This window comes from Stylophora pistillata, chromosome 9 (genome assembly GCF_964205215.1).
Source record: "Stylophora pistillata chromosome 9, jaStyPist1.2, whole genome shotgun sequence".
NCBI lineage: Eukaryota > Metazoa > Cnidaria > Anthozoa > Scleractinia > Pocilloporidae > Stylophora > Stylophora pistillata.
In genome coordinates, this window is record NC_142527.1 from 1,354,442 (window position 1) to 1,367,871 (window position 13,430).

The following is a 13,430-nucleotide window of genomic DNA, read 5'->3' on the forward strand; positions in this document are numbered from 1 at the left end:
TTTAAAAGTTTTTGGGGTTTGTTGAGTACATTTAATTTCGAGCATCACATGTTCAGTGGATGTGTTGTTTTCCTTTGTATTTGTATGTAAACACTTCAGGAGCCTTTTAATGTGGGCAAAATGCATTTTATTCAGGTTATTAAGTCTAAATTCAGTGTCCTCTCTTCTGATATGAGCCTGCTTCCCACTCTGTCTCTTGGAATAATCCTTAGGTCTGATCCATGTTTTAAGAACACGTTTCCTATGAAACAACAACAGGTTGGAAGCATGTTGTAGTCAGGCAAATTGTCCTTCACTTAATTATTTTCAGTACTACCACAGCACACAGTAGGTAAATATTAAGCGTAATCAGGCTTAAGTCTACATCTAAGACACATCTGAAGAAAAACTCCTCTGCCAAAGAATTTGACTCCTCTCTGGTTCTATAGTGTTGCAAATTAACTATGAAAAAAGAGGCCAACTCTTAGAATAGTCAACAACCTCTCACTCAAGAAATCCTTGGATTATGCTTCCACAAAACTTGCATTTTTTGCCTTAACATGATTGAAGGTTCATGTTAGTTTAATCAATGAGAGGAGAGGGGACAAGACGGGAAGAAGAGAGGAGAGGAAAACAGGGGGAGGTTGGGGTTAAATATTCCCTAATTGAAGTGAGATGGAAATAATGTGTATTTATTACACGACTCGGGCAGTCAGAGGGCCAATAACTAAAATCAACCAATCAAAATGCTCTATTGCCAGTCCAATATTCTTTAAGTATTGGACTGGGCACTGTCCCAAATGGTCCCGAATGATACTACACTTGTGTCCCTTTGAACTTCAGTCGTATAATAAATCTCTCATTAACCAAGCTTGCTTGGGACCGTACTGGAAGAATATCGGCCCTCAGTCTTTTTTGTACAGACCTTGCTGCACTCGGTCCATACTGTCAAGACCTCGGGCCAATATTCTCCCTGTATGGCCCTCACGCTTGGTTAATTAGATATGTGTATGTGAGTGGGAGAGCTGGAAAGAAAAATTTTTGGTTCAAGTTTTGTGCATCTTTTTCTTCCTTTCTTCACCTGGCAGATTGAGCAGGTTTGTGCAGCCCTGCCCATGTTATTGTGTAGGGTGGTTACAAGCATTTTTGTTAGAAAGTTTTTCCTTAAAAGCAGGGCTGGGGCCAAACAGCTTGTGTAATACAACCCTAGAGGTTATGCCATTAATTTTCAATCTATCATTTGGGATCATCCAGAAGGGGGGGTTGCTTGTTGGGTGGAGGGGGAGCAGAGAAGGAGGGGGGAGGAAGTTGGCTGAGGAAACATCAAGTGTGAATTTACAGGCTATACATGATAGGCTATTCACCTGCACTTTGTGACGGATTTATGCCAATACCATCTGGAAAAGAAAAAGATTCCCTGCACATTTTTCTCAACTATCAATTACCTTACTACCCTTTGCCTCCCAGAAGTGATTAACATGTAATTTCTCCCGTAAAATCCAAACATTGTTCTGCAAACAGGTAAAAAGAATACTCAAACTTATCAGGCAGGAGTTATCTTGATCTAACACTTAACCCTCATAACTCATTTACAGGGAAACTTGTAGCAGCTAGATGGGAGGATTAACAATCAGATCTTGGGAGTTAAAGGGTTAACAGAAAGCTAATTATCTGGAATAATTTTTTTAAACCAGTAAGTCCAAGACTGGACCAGATTCGTCTTCCATTTGAAGGATTGATTATCCCCATAAGCCAACTGAGATGACTTCTGGGTTTCTTGCCCAAACTACTAGTTACATATTATTGTGCGTTATTAGCTAGAACTTGTATTAACGAGACACTCTGTATAAAACGAACACTGACAAGGGACTCCTGGGTGTTTGCTTAAGAAAGACAGGTTCAATTGTTTTGTGATATTGAAAAAACCTTGCCACAGTTCTCATCACCATAGCCAAGTCCAGCCATGATCACAACATCTTTGCTTCCTGCAGTAACAGATCCAGCTAAGATGGCAAGGAAATTTGCACCGTGGTTTCAGGGTCTATGATGCTGGTTAACAGCATTCAACAATATTCGCTAGAATTAATATAGCATTTAAAGAACACTTTCCAAGAGCAAATTAAAATTACTCACCGTTTGTGATAATTGCACTAGTGGCAGGAGGAACCTTGAACTTAAAATAAAAAATAGAAAGGGGAATAATAAAGATCAGCATTTGTCAACATAGTAGATCAGATCTTTACATGAACAGCTTGTTTCAACTGAAGTCATGTGTTGCATACTGTCAGGATTCATTGAGGACGGATACCTCGAAAATGATACGGATAACTTACCTCTTCGGCGGCGAATTTCAAGACTGCTGTAAACGGCGTTCCCTCTGGAACACTAAGTCTGTAAATAGAATTTCAACGACAATCACTGGGGAAAATTCAAAGGTTATATCCCATTTAACAGAAACTTACTAATACCGGGTCAGAAATAAGTTTCAACGTACACTTTGAATGGCAATTTCGGATCCGAAGTTAAGGTAATTTTGAAGGTTACTTTCGACCTAAAAGAAAGATATAAAGGTTGGTAACATTTAAAATGAACGCAGACGAAAAACTGGGAATCGAAACTTCTCATCATGCCGGCATTTTCACTAACATTTCGATGTTTGGCTTCGCAAAATTCAGGAAAAAGGGAACAGACGGTCATCGCAGGTGTTCAAGAGCGGAGGTCTGGGCTTCAATGAACATTTTAACGTCATTTCCGCTAAAACTAATTTCCGGTTCAAGCAAGCGAATATCGTCAGGAGAATTCGAGAAGGCTTTAAAAAGAATCGAACGAAAAACTCAGGTAAAACTTTCACATTATCCAAAATGATGTTGATTTCATTCTATAAAAAAGATGACAGGATTTTTTTTCCGTGTTTTAAGGGACTGATTCGTTCCGATCCTAGGGCCCTCTCTCTTCATTCAACCAGGAAGTTAAGTACTTCAAGGGTGGCGAGAATAGGGCTTGGGAATAAGATGGATTGTGAGGGAATTTATAGAATGATAACAGGAGCATAATAATATATCTTGCATGTGAGCCAGCTTTGGCTGTAACACTTGAGTGTGGTAAAACAGGATTGCAGCTGATTTTTAAATCAGCTGCAATCGTTCCCCTTAAAAGGGGAACGTCAGCTAAGTTAAGTTATTGGCTCCGGTATGCGTAAAAGGGATCAAAGTGCATAATTTAGATTGTGTGAAGATAAAGGCATAGGAAATGACAGAAATAATACCTTAAGTTTCCACAGCGTTAAGCCGCAACACCACACTTCTGTTCTATTGTTCAGGTCTCACCCGGGCTCCCCATTCCTCAGAGCTGGTTAGATTATCTCGTACACTACTCAGAAGATGAAGGGAAATATACACTGACACAATCTTCCTTTTGGCCATGATTTCAATTAAGAGAGGATCAACCTTGCTCTGAGTGCTGCGTCATGCAACCTCTGACGTCATAAACTTGCTATGCCCCTGCACAAGGAGAAAAACCTTACCACAGAAATATACGTCAGTAATGAAACAAGACTTATTTCGTTGAAAGAATGATATAGTTCCTGATAATATTTATATAAAAATCTTAGCTTTTAATATATACAAAAAATCTTAGCTTGACACTGAGCCTTTACTAGGTTATATGTCATTTAAGTTATTTTCGCAGATACTTGTCTATTTCTGGCGACCTCAGTTTGAAACTGAGCCAGCTTTTTCGCAGTTCTCTGCTTTCATGGTATTTTTAAATCCCTCATCTCTGCAAAATATAGCAACGTTTCATATCACTGACCTTCGATTTCACCGCCAATGTCAAGATCATTAAGCCCAAACAAACAGGATGGAGCTGAAGGAGGAACCACTAAATGGGACTGGGCTCAGTTCCAAAGCCAAAACAATCTTCCTGCTTTGGTCAGCTTTATCGAAGAGGAACGTTTGGGCGCGCGGATCAATCCACAGGGGTCTACCGTCAAAAGAATGAGTTATTTAACTTTTATTCATCTTGTCCTCAAAAGAAAGTGATTAACATTTTTTTTATGTAAAAAAGGAGAAAAACATTAATTCAATCCCTATTAATGAGGACCTCTTGTCTTCGTAGTTCTGAAACTCATTATCCGTTTTGTGTTCTTAAAAGTGTTATAACGACCTTTCCAGATTTTATTCTTATTCGAAGAAAGTTACTTAGCTAAGATCATGCACGCTATAGCTGAGATCAGAGAGGCACTTCACTAAACTTAGCTGTACTGGCGCTTTCTTTCAAAGCTTTCATTCGTCCCTAAGCCCTCGCAGCCGATCAAAATACCATCTCTTATGTTAATGTATCATGATGTTTGTAAAACTTCTTCGCTGCTTCTTGTTGCTGCGTTGTTGTTTGCTTTCAAATGTTAGGAATGTTTTGCTTCTTTAGCCGTTAGAGTTTCCGTCAGCACAAAATGCAATTCATTTCCACCTGAGTAACATTCATAGTTGTCAAGTTTTTGGCAGCTGCAGGTGCCAAGGCTCATGCCAACTTTGTACGCAGAGCGAAAGGTAGGCATCTACGGCCGGCTACACTTACCATTTAGTGTATTTACTTAGTAAGCTTGCAAAGTCCTGTATCCGTTACAACTGCATGGCCAATTCGGCATAACATTTTTCTAAAGATTTCATAAGAAACTCTTCGAGCTTTTGCTTGTTGTTGCTTTATTTAGGCATGAAGTTGTTTTTTCATCACTCATCGAAGATCTGTCCTAGCTTGAGGACAAAGTTTACTGTTTGTTTTTCGTGTCTAACTATCTTTAACGCATGATATTTTCCTTAATAGCATTTCAAATATTTTTCCTCACACCCTGTGAATTTTAAATCTCCCATTAGTAACTAAAAGGATCTCAAGAGTTTCTCACCCTGAGACTGGATGTGATGTAACAGAATTACTTATCCGCCAAACTCTTTTAGTGCAAATTAGCATCATCCTAGCTATTTTCCAGAACTCCCCCTCCCTACCCCGACAGCGATGACTCCAAGTCCGTGGGGGGAGGATGTCAAGATCTCAGCTGACATGATAGATTTGCATATTTCAGTTTGTTTCTCTGTCGAAGGCCATCCATATTTGTGTTCGTATATTTTTACAATTCGCTTCCCTCGTTACGCATGTATTTTCTTAAACCCATGACCTTAGTCATGATCTTGGTGTTCAATTTACAAAATCATTGAAATTTGAACCAGCATTAGTGACCTATTTGTTTCCAGCGAAAGTACAAGTAGTTTGAGTATGCATGACCACAATGCGAAGAATTTGCTAAAAATAGGTTAGATGTTCAACTGGCTGTCCTTTTACATCAAACCTAAAACACAGAAAGCCTCACAGCCACTTAGACGACACCAAATGATGTCACGTGTAGCTATAGATCACGTGATATACGCTCGGAAAAAAAGAGAGCTCGCATTCAACGTACATATTCTCTTCATGTGCCAAAGGTTAGAGCCGCTGAATTTAAGTGCTTTCGCCCTGGATATCCCTGAATTCCCTTTGATGACGAGGAAGCAGAACACTTGTCAGATAGGGTAGTGGTTGAGGTCCTGTTGTACCGATAGCTCTTAAAATGACTCGAAGACGCTAAAGAGATGATTTAGTTAGGTGATCAACACCGGGGAAACCTCGAAAAGCAGGCTGTCTCTCTTTGGATAGTGAAATGGCTGGCGAGGAAAGGTCTGGGTACTCTATCAGCACAGATCCAGAGTCCATGAGCGTCGAATTAAAACCCTCGTTCGCTGCGGTTAAAAAAGAGAGGTCTTTTTCACAGGTTGATACACGCTCGAAAAAAGGTTGTATTCCCTTGCTTTTTGAGCGAGCTTCTTCTCAATGGTGGAAGCCATCATTTGATTCGGAAATTTTGGAAGAAGAGTTTCAGCGTTTCACTTCTCACAACCAAAGGCGTCTCGTCCACGCTCTCGTATTTGTATGCTTCGTTTGTGTCATCTGGGGGATATTTTTTGCGGTTCTTAAGAGTAAATGCTATCAGATCTTAGTAGGAGATGGCGTTTTTTTGTTGTTGGTGATCTCTCTAATACTGTTTACTAAATTCAGCAGATTGTACAAGAAATGTGCATCATTTGTTTCGTTGCTCGCATCTGTTTTACTGATCGCCATGGAACTTTGCCTTTTCGCTCTGCCAAAAGCTCTCTCGAACCCGGCTCGATTCTGTATGTGTACATGTGTTATCATGCTGATTTATACCATGATCCACTCGCTTCATTTGTACATCTGCATTTTAATGACAGTGGCTTTTTCTGTCGCTCACGAAGTTCTCTCCGACGTGATCACTGACGGAGAGGGAAGAGGCAGCCGGCCCAAGGATATCATCTGTCGTTTAATTTTGCACATGTGCATTCATCTGTTTGGAATCCAAATATTTTTCATGGCCCAAGTGCGAGAGAGAAGCACTTTCTGGAAGGTTGGTCAATGCGTCGTTGCTCGTCACGACTTGGAGATTGAAAAACAGGTGAAAGAACAGATGATCCGATCAGTAATGCCGGATTTAGTGGCCAAAGAGCTGCTTAATGTGGTCGAAGAAGTGGAGGAAGATCCGAAAGACAGTTCAAACGGTAAGAAAAAACGACGAAACAAAGGCCAGATGGTCTTCCGGCCGTTTCAGATGCATCGCATGGAGAATGTCAGCATTCTTTTCGCCGATATCGTTGGCTTCACCAACATGTCTTCCGATAAGTCTGCAGAGCAATTAGTGAGGCTCTTGAACGATCTTTTTGGGCGCTTTGATCGCCTCACAGATATCAATAACTGTGAGAAAATCAGCACCCTTGGTGATTGTTATTATTGTGTGGCAGGATGCCCTGAAGCGACAGCCTATCATGCAGTTAATTGTGTGGAGATGGGACTGGACATGTTGGAACAAATCAAAGAATTTGACGAGGACACCAAGAATGAGGTTGACATGAGAGTGGGCGTTCATACAGGGACTGTTCTTTGTGGCATTGTTGGTTCGCTACGCTTCAAATTTGATGTTTGGTCCAATGATGTAAACTTAGCAAACCGCATGGAAACAGCTGGTCTCCCTGGACGTGTGCATATCACTGCAACGACGCTCGACTTTCTTTATGGTCACTATATTGTGGAAGATGGTAATGCTAGTTCACGTTATCAAGGCTTGGAAGGTATTAAGACCTACTTCATTGTTGGTCGTAAGAATGGTATGAAGAAACCAATGCATCTGCTTCACCCAAGTGGACGAAAAAAGAAACCAGCAAACCTCAACTCCATTAATGTCAGCATGAATGAGAATGCTTCTCATTACAGTAGTCCACAGGAAAACAAGAAGCATGTCAAGATCTCTGAACAGGTTACTTCCTCAGATGTGATGGTTAACTCTGATTCTAACATTTCCAGCCAAGGTGAGTCAAGCTCTGACAATGGTCCCAAAATCCTGAAAGGCAACCTGAAAGTTAAGCGTGAGGCCATTGAAATGGAGTACTGTAGTGGAACTTCAATCCAATCTGATGATGATGATGAAGAGTCAAATAGAAGGATGTCAGGGGATCAACGCTCTCCACAAGTTTTGGGCTTGTCCCTGAATGAAGCATTAATGAGAGATGCTCTGCGAACAAACAATGACCAGCAACTTGTAAAGTTGATGAGTCAAGAGAGAACTAGTGATGAGTACTTCCACAGGTCAATGAACCCTTGCACACTACAGTTTCATGACAGAGAAACTGAGAAACGATATCAGAATGAAGGTCAGGACTGTACATTGTTGAACCCTTCAGTGACAACATTTGTATCTCCCAGAGTGAACTTCTTTTTAGATGTCTTGCTTTCCAACATTATTTATGTAGTTATAATGTGTTTAGGCTTCCTGCTCTACAACAAACCTGTTCCATTGGCAGTAAAGGTTCTGTCACCAATTTCAATTGTTATTGAAATAACATTGTTCTGCTTGACAGTTGCCAGAGCATTTCCACATTTGTGTTCTGTATGTATACACAGAATGGTAGGTTACATTTGCGGCTGGTTCACAAACCATCTTATAGGAGCTCTTTTAATGTGTCTTCCAATGGGAACTCTCTTTGCAAACTTAGTGAACTGTGAGGTCCATTCTACAAGGGAAAGAGAATTCTACTCTTTAATATTTGCTGTCGCACTCTTACATTTCTGCAATTTCACTCAACTTACATCTTGGATGAAGACTGGACTGGCTGCTGCATTTTTTATTACATACATTATTTTGCTCAATTCTGACAACTTTTGTGCACCTCTGGCTGGAGGAAATAAGAATTACAGCACAGAAATCATGGTTTGCATTGGGTTACTTCTGATGTTTGTGTGGGTGTTAAATCGTCAGTTGGAAATGAGTGTACGACGTAATTTCAATGGAGATGAGGAAGCTCCTAAAGACAAACGAAAAGCACAAATGCACAAGGAACAGGCTGCATGGTTACTGGAAAGCATTTTCCCTAAACATGTTGCAGATGCTCTGAAACTGTCAAGCCATTACTCAAGAAATTATGAAAATGTTGGAGTAATTTTTGCTTCAATAGTAAACTTTTCTGACTTCTATGAAGAGAACTTTGAAGGTGGAAAGGAATGTATTAGAGTTTTGAATGAACTAGTTGGTGACTTTGATGACCTTCTAACAGACAAAAGCCAGTTTAGCCAAGTAGAGAAAATCAAGACAGTCAACGGCTCAACCTTTATGGCTGGGGCTGGCCTTTACCCAGAAGGTTGCGCTAAAAAAGATGCCCACCCTTATGACCACTTGAAGCAACTTGTTGAATTTGCTATGGGAATGATCAAGGTTGTCGACAAATTCAACGAACACATGCTGGGATTTGAGTTTCATTTACGGATAGGATTTAATGCTGGGGCAGTCACAGCAGGCGTTATTGGTACAACAAAACTTCTCTATGACATATGGGGAGACACAGTGAATATTGCAAGCAGAATGGACTCTACTGGTGTGAAAGGTAGAATACAGGTCAGCGAGGCATCAAAGAAACTTCTTGATGAATTCTTCACATTTGAACGTAGAGGAACCATCCCCGTCAAAGGCAAAGGCCATATAACCACGTACCTACTCACTGGAAAAAGAACAGTATGTGATGTTTCTTTGTTTTCGAATTTTTCAAATTTGGGGTAGTATTTTGTTCCATGGGCCTTAACGTCCTTCATAACAAGTTTTTGATGTCTGACTCACCACAGTTTCTTCATTGAAACCCTTTTCTGACTCTAAATAAACCTTCATTACCCAACCAGATGTCTTGGATTCTCCAATGAGTAACCAAAGATGAATTTGTACTTCTAATATCTCAACATTTTCAAAGAGAAAGGTCTTGAAAAGTAACTAAAATGTAAACTTGAGGATATTTCTCATTGAACAACAAATCCTCAGGTGTAGAAGAATATGAAACATTTTCCCAACTTTGAGGAGAAACAATATTCAGATCCTGAAAAATTTGTGTTGGCTCACTTTGAAGATGATATTTCTAAAATTCATTGTTCTCAGAATAGCTCTCCAACTTTTGCGCTCCTTTCTCAAGGATATATTTGATTAAACACAACTATTTTTATGTTCTAGGATGCAATTTTGGAAGCTGGTTCTTGCAATTATGAAGAAATCAGGGTTAGTTTGTCTTTGTCCTGTATAATATATATTTGTTATTTGCAAATTGTCCAGATGTACAATCTGAATTAAATGATCATTTTAAAGAACTTTTTTATTTGCTACAGTTGTATTAACCTGTGGATAAAGTGAATTTTTGTGATAGTTTAGAAAGTTGTTCACTGTGTTTGCTCAAGGGCTGTGTCCTGCAAAATGGTTTACTTCCTCAGATGTTTTACCAGATTTGCCCCTTAAATACTGAAAGTACTGATATATTGTTATTTTTTTTCAAATCTTAGATTTTCTATTCTTTTTTTTTACAGGAAACTGTCATTGATTAAGTAAGAGTAAAGTGGCAGGCATGTTATAGTAATGTATATTATTATATATATATATATATATTATATATGTATATGCACACATACTATTATATATTAAATGATATAGGCTAATGACAAATTAAATTGATGTTGTAAAGGATTGAAATTTTAAAGTATGTGCTCTTCATGTCATATTAGTAAGTGTGCATTTAAAATTAGAATGGAAAATAGTAAGAGTTCTATTGGAAACATTTTAACAATACATAATAGAGAAAATTTGAGATATATTTGATGCCAGGTATATTGCAAATATAAACATAGTTAAATATTACCCTGCCAGAAGTGTTTCTAAGGATACAGAACTCCATACCAACTGATTTGTTTTGGACTTGTAACATAAATGCAAAGTTTCCCAAACAGATATTTTAAATAGTTGTATGCCTGACTTGAATTAATTTTTTTAGTGTGGGTTTAGTGGATGGGAAAAAGTTTTCATTATTGGTTGCAGTTGTTTGACAAATTCCCAAATGTTCCCAAATTGTTTTTGGATAAGAACCAGCCATAGATAGTAATTAGTATTAGCATACTTGGGTTGAGTAGACTTAACATTTTTCCAGTGACCCATCCTGCTTTCTCAAGGTCCCAATTTCAGTATTTTCAATTAGGTTTTTATCACTGGTTTTCCAAATTTCATCATCTTTTCACAGACGCATTTGCTGTGGACAATCTGGACGTGTGATTTAAGAAAAAGGGAAAATAAATTGCTCTCTTGATTTGTTCAATAAGCACATCTTCTGATTTAGTTGTGTGACTAGCAATTTGATTTAGGAAAACATCATTCAAGGTAGCTATTCTTCCATGATGAGCATGAGTGAGAAGTATATCATTAGTTTCACTTATATAAGCTTCATTCTGTATGGCTGATCTCATGCTTGTCTTCTGATTTCTTAATGGTGGGAGTCACTTGTTTAAACAAAAAGCCAAGCTGTTTTAATGCAATGTTTTGTTATGCTGTCATGAACTTTTGTCATCTTCATGAATGAGTTGAAATTTAGATCTTGAAAAATCTTGTTTTCCTGTAAATTTCTGTGACAACTGGATCAGGTAACTAATTTTTCATTGATGAGAGTATTTTCACTGAAATATGTGATATGAATGTATTTCTCATCTTGATCTTTAAATGGTGAAGGACAAATTTTTATCAGTTTATTTCAAATTTAGCTGTGTTTTCTGGAAACAAAGCCAAATTTTACCCTTACAAAATGAATGCTAAGACAGTTTTACTGTAAAGAACCATGTTATGTATTAACTAAATAAATATTGAAAAGCTGTCAGTTGATGATTATTTTTTAAGTGTTACTGCCATTTGACATTTAAGTAGTGAAAGGCTTTCACTAAAAAAAATTCATTGATAACTACGTGGAACTTCTTCAGGATTAACTGAAAGCAAAATATTCTGGGTGACAAATGTATTCAACTGAAAAACTATAAGGAAAGTAGATTGTTGAGTTCTAGCAGACACAGCATAATTATTTACTTCAATTAAAGCAATGAAAAGAAATGCAGAGCCATTTTTGATTTTGTGACAAAAGTCAAATTTGTTTAGTTAATTTATGAATCATGAGTATGGTTTTTCAACAACAACTTTTTCATGTTTTGATGCTTAATCTCTGCTTATTTTGTTTCAAATCACTAATTGATGCTAAATACTTCAGTCTCTGCGTGCCAATTGAAGACAAGGTAATTAGATTAACAGCAATGTTATGGTTTTAACTGTGAAGTCAGTTTAGGAAGACTTTTTTGCATGTACATTGAAAGCTACCTGTGATGTGATCTTTTTAATTTAACATGATGCAAGAGTTTTTTAACATTGTTATTATTATTTCTGTTGGTTAAACATTAAAAGTACTGAAGCATGCTCTAACACGGCTATCATGTTTCAACTGTCTTTCAACGATGCAAACGCTACCTATCAATTCTACTTGATAAATTTTAATCTAATATTTAAAGAATAATGGTTATGAAAACAGAAAAAGAACGTCACTTACTTCTAACTTGCTAAGAATGTGAACCAAGACACTTCATGATGCCCAAGGGTTGATTTATAAAACTGTAAACCTTCGTTTAGGTTGAACAAACATTTCAAATATTCATGCTTCTCAGAACTCTTTACATAATCATAATCACAAGAGGGTGAAAGTGAAAGGTTTAACTGAGTGAATAATTGTATAATTGGTAAGTGTCATGGTCACCTTATAGAAGCTGTTCTCATAATTTGTTTAATTCTTTCAACTGGAATCAAAGAATTTGTGTAATAGCAGCTAGGAGAATTTGCACATTAATACTCATGCTTAACTATTAAAAAACCTCAAAACTGTTATATCAGTCATACTATAAAGAGTAAATATTAAAAAGTATTATATGGTGCACCTTCTGTTATAAGGGTTACCAAAGGAACTCTCGCCAGTCAAGTCATAGGAAATGAACAATAAATCCCACTAAGTTCATGTCTGTTTCCTGTAATGTATTTGGTTAATTTTGTTAAAGCAAACTTACTAACAGTAGTGTCATTGTAAATCCCAACTTCCATGACCATCTTTTTTTTTATTTAGGATCATATAGGATGTAAATATAAAAATTGCCAATTAAATTTTTTGTCAGCAGACAAATGAATGCTTAATTTACTTAATTTTAATTACCCAAATAAGTCAAATAATTATATGCGCCAAAAAAAAAAAAAAAAAACCATGAGAATTTTGTTGATTTATTTTTATAGCTCTAAGAAATATTGATTCATTAAGATCTAATAGTTAGCTCAGGGCGTAAACTTTAAAGTGTATGTTACATATAGTCTTGCAATAGCTGTTTGCTCATAGGCTAAGAACGTGTTATTAAGGGAGAACATTTCTCTGTAAGTAAGTCAAGAAGAATTAAATGACAAAAGATGTTGTTTGGTCAGTGGTTGGTTCCTCCTTCCTCCCTTCCCTTTAACTCATACGAAAATGTTGGGAGCGATCTATGCCATGTCCAGTTTCCAGATGTCTACTTATTCAAAATGGAATTAAAAACTCAAAAATTGAAGTTTCCAGTAGAATGTGTCTGAGGTCGGAAGCATTTTGTTTGAGGTCGACTGCAGTACAATCTTCATCAACAACAATGAAAAACTGCAGCATATTTGCTCGCCAGTAATGTGAAACCTTTTGAGGTCTGTGTTCAGGTTCCTTAATACTTGATAAATTACGATAAATCCATTTTAACAATAAGGGAGCCTGGTTTAAGGCTTGCAAATGGACAACTTTCAATATAATTGTTTTTTTTTTTAGTGACTCAAATGTCGGAAGATCCATTCAAGGTCCTGCAGGTGATAAGTCTCAGAAAACCAATTCTTCATGTTTTGGTTCTCCCCTCCATTTTCTTGTGAGTGCTCCCGTTGGTACTCCCTCCAATGAACTATACGGGAATGTCCTGCTCAGTAAGGGGGCGTGACAGATGAGATAAAATTTCAGCTTCGTGTGTTTCTT

The 13,430-nt window shown here is 37.6% G+C and overlaps 2 protein-coding genes across 2 annotated transcripts; one reads left to right on the plus strand and one right to left on the minus strand.

Moving 5' to 3' along the window:
- Positions 1 to 104: 104 nt before the first annotated feature.
- Positions 105 to 2,711, minus strand: LOC111327501 (ubiquitin-fold modifier 1). The gene is made up of 6 exons (XM_022931714.2): positions 2,626 to 2,711; positions 2,474 to 2,530; positions 2,313 to 2,370; positions 2,113 to 2,152; positions 1,344 to 1,376; positions 105 to 241 (listed from the first exon to the last, which is right to left on the minus strand). Coding segments are annotated over exons 1-6 (300 nt in total). The 5' UTR covers positions 2,628 to 2,711; the 3' UTR covers positions 105 to 131.
- A 2,254-nt stretch (positions 2,712 to 4,965) lies between these two features.
- LOC111327491 (adenylate cyclase type 9-like) lies at positions 4,966 to 12,867 on the plus strand. Its single transcript, XM_022931699.2, has 3 exons — positions 4,966 to 9,082; positions 9,566 to 9,610; positions 9,913 to 12,867. The coding sequence occupies exons 1-3, from the start codon at positions 5,669 to 5,671 to the stop codon at positions 9,928 to 9,930; spliced, it is 3,477 nt and encodes a 1,158-aa protein (XP_022787434.2). The 5' UTR covers positions 4,966 to 5,668; the 3' UTR covers positions 9,931 to 12,867.
- Positions 12,868 to 13,430: the final 563 nt, after the last annotated feature.

Excerpts from the sequence above, each read along its gene's own strand:
- LOC111327491 (XM_022931699.2), top strand. The coding sequence starts at position 5,669 with ATGGCTGGCGAGGAAAGGTCTGGGTACTCTATCAGCACAGATCCAGAG. Across the intron at positions 9,083-9,565 it reads TACTCACTGGAAAAAGAACA|GATGCAATTTTGGAAGCTGG; the intron begins GTATGTGATGTT and ends TTTATGTTCTAG.
- LOC111327501 (XM_022931714.2), bottom strand. Across the intron at positions 2,153-2,312 it reads TGAAATTCGCCGCCGAAGAG|TTCAAGGTTCCTCCTGCCAC; the intron begins GTAAGTTATCCG and ends TTTTATTTTAAG. Across the intron at positions 1,377-2,112 it reads TAGTGCAATTATCACAAACG|ATGGTATTGGCATAAATCCG; the intron begins GTGAGTAATTTT and ends TTTCTTTTCCAG.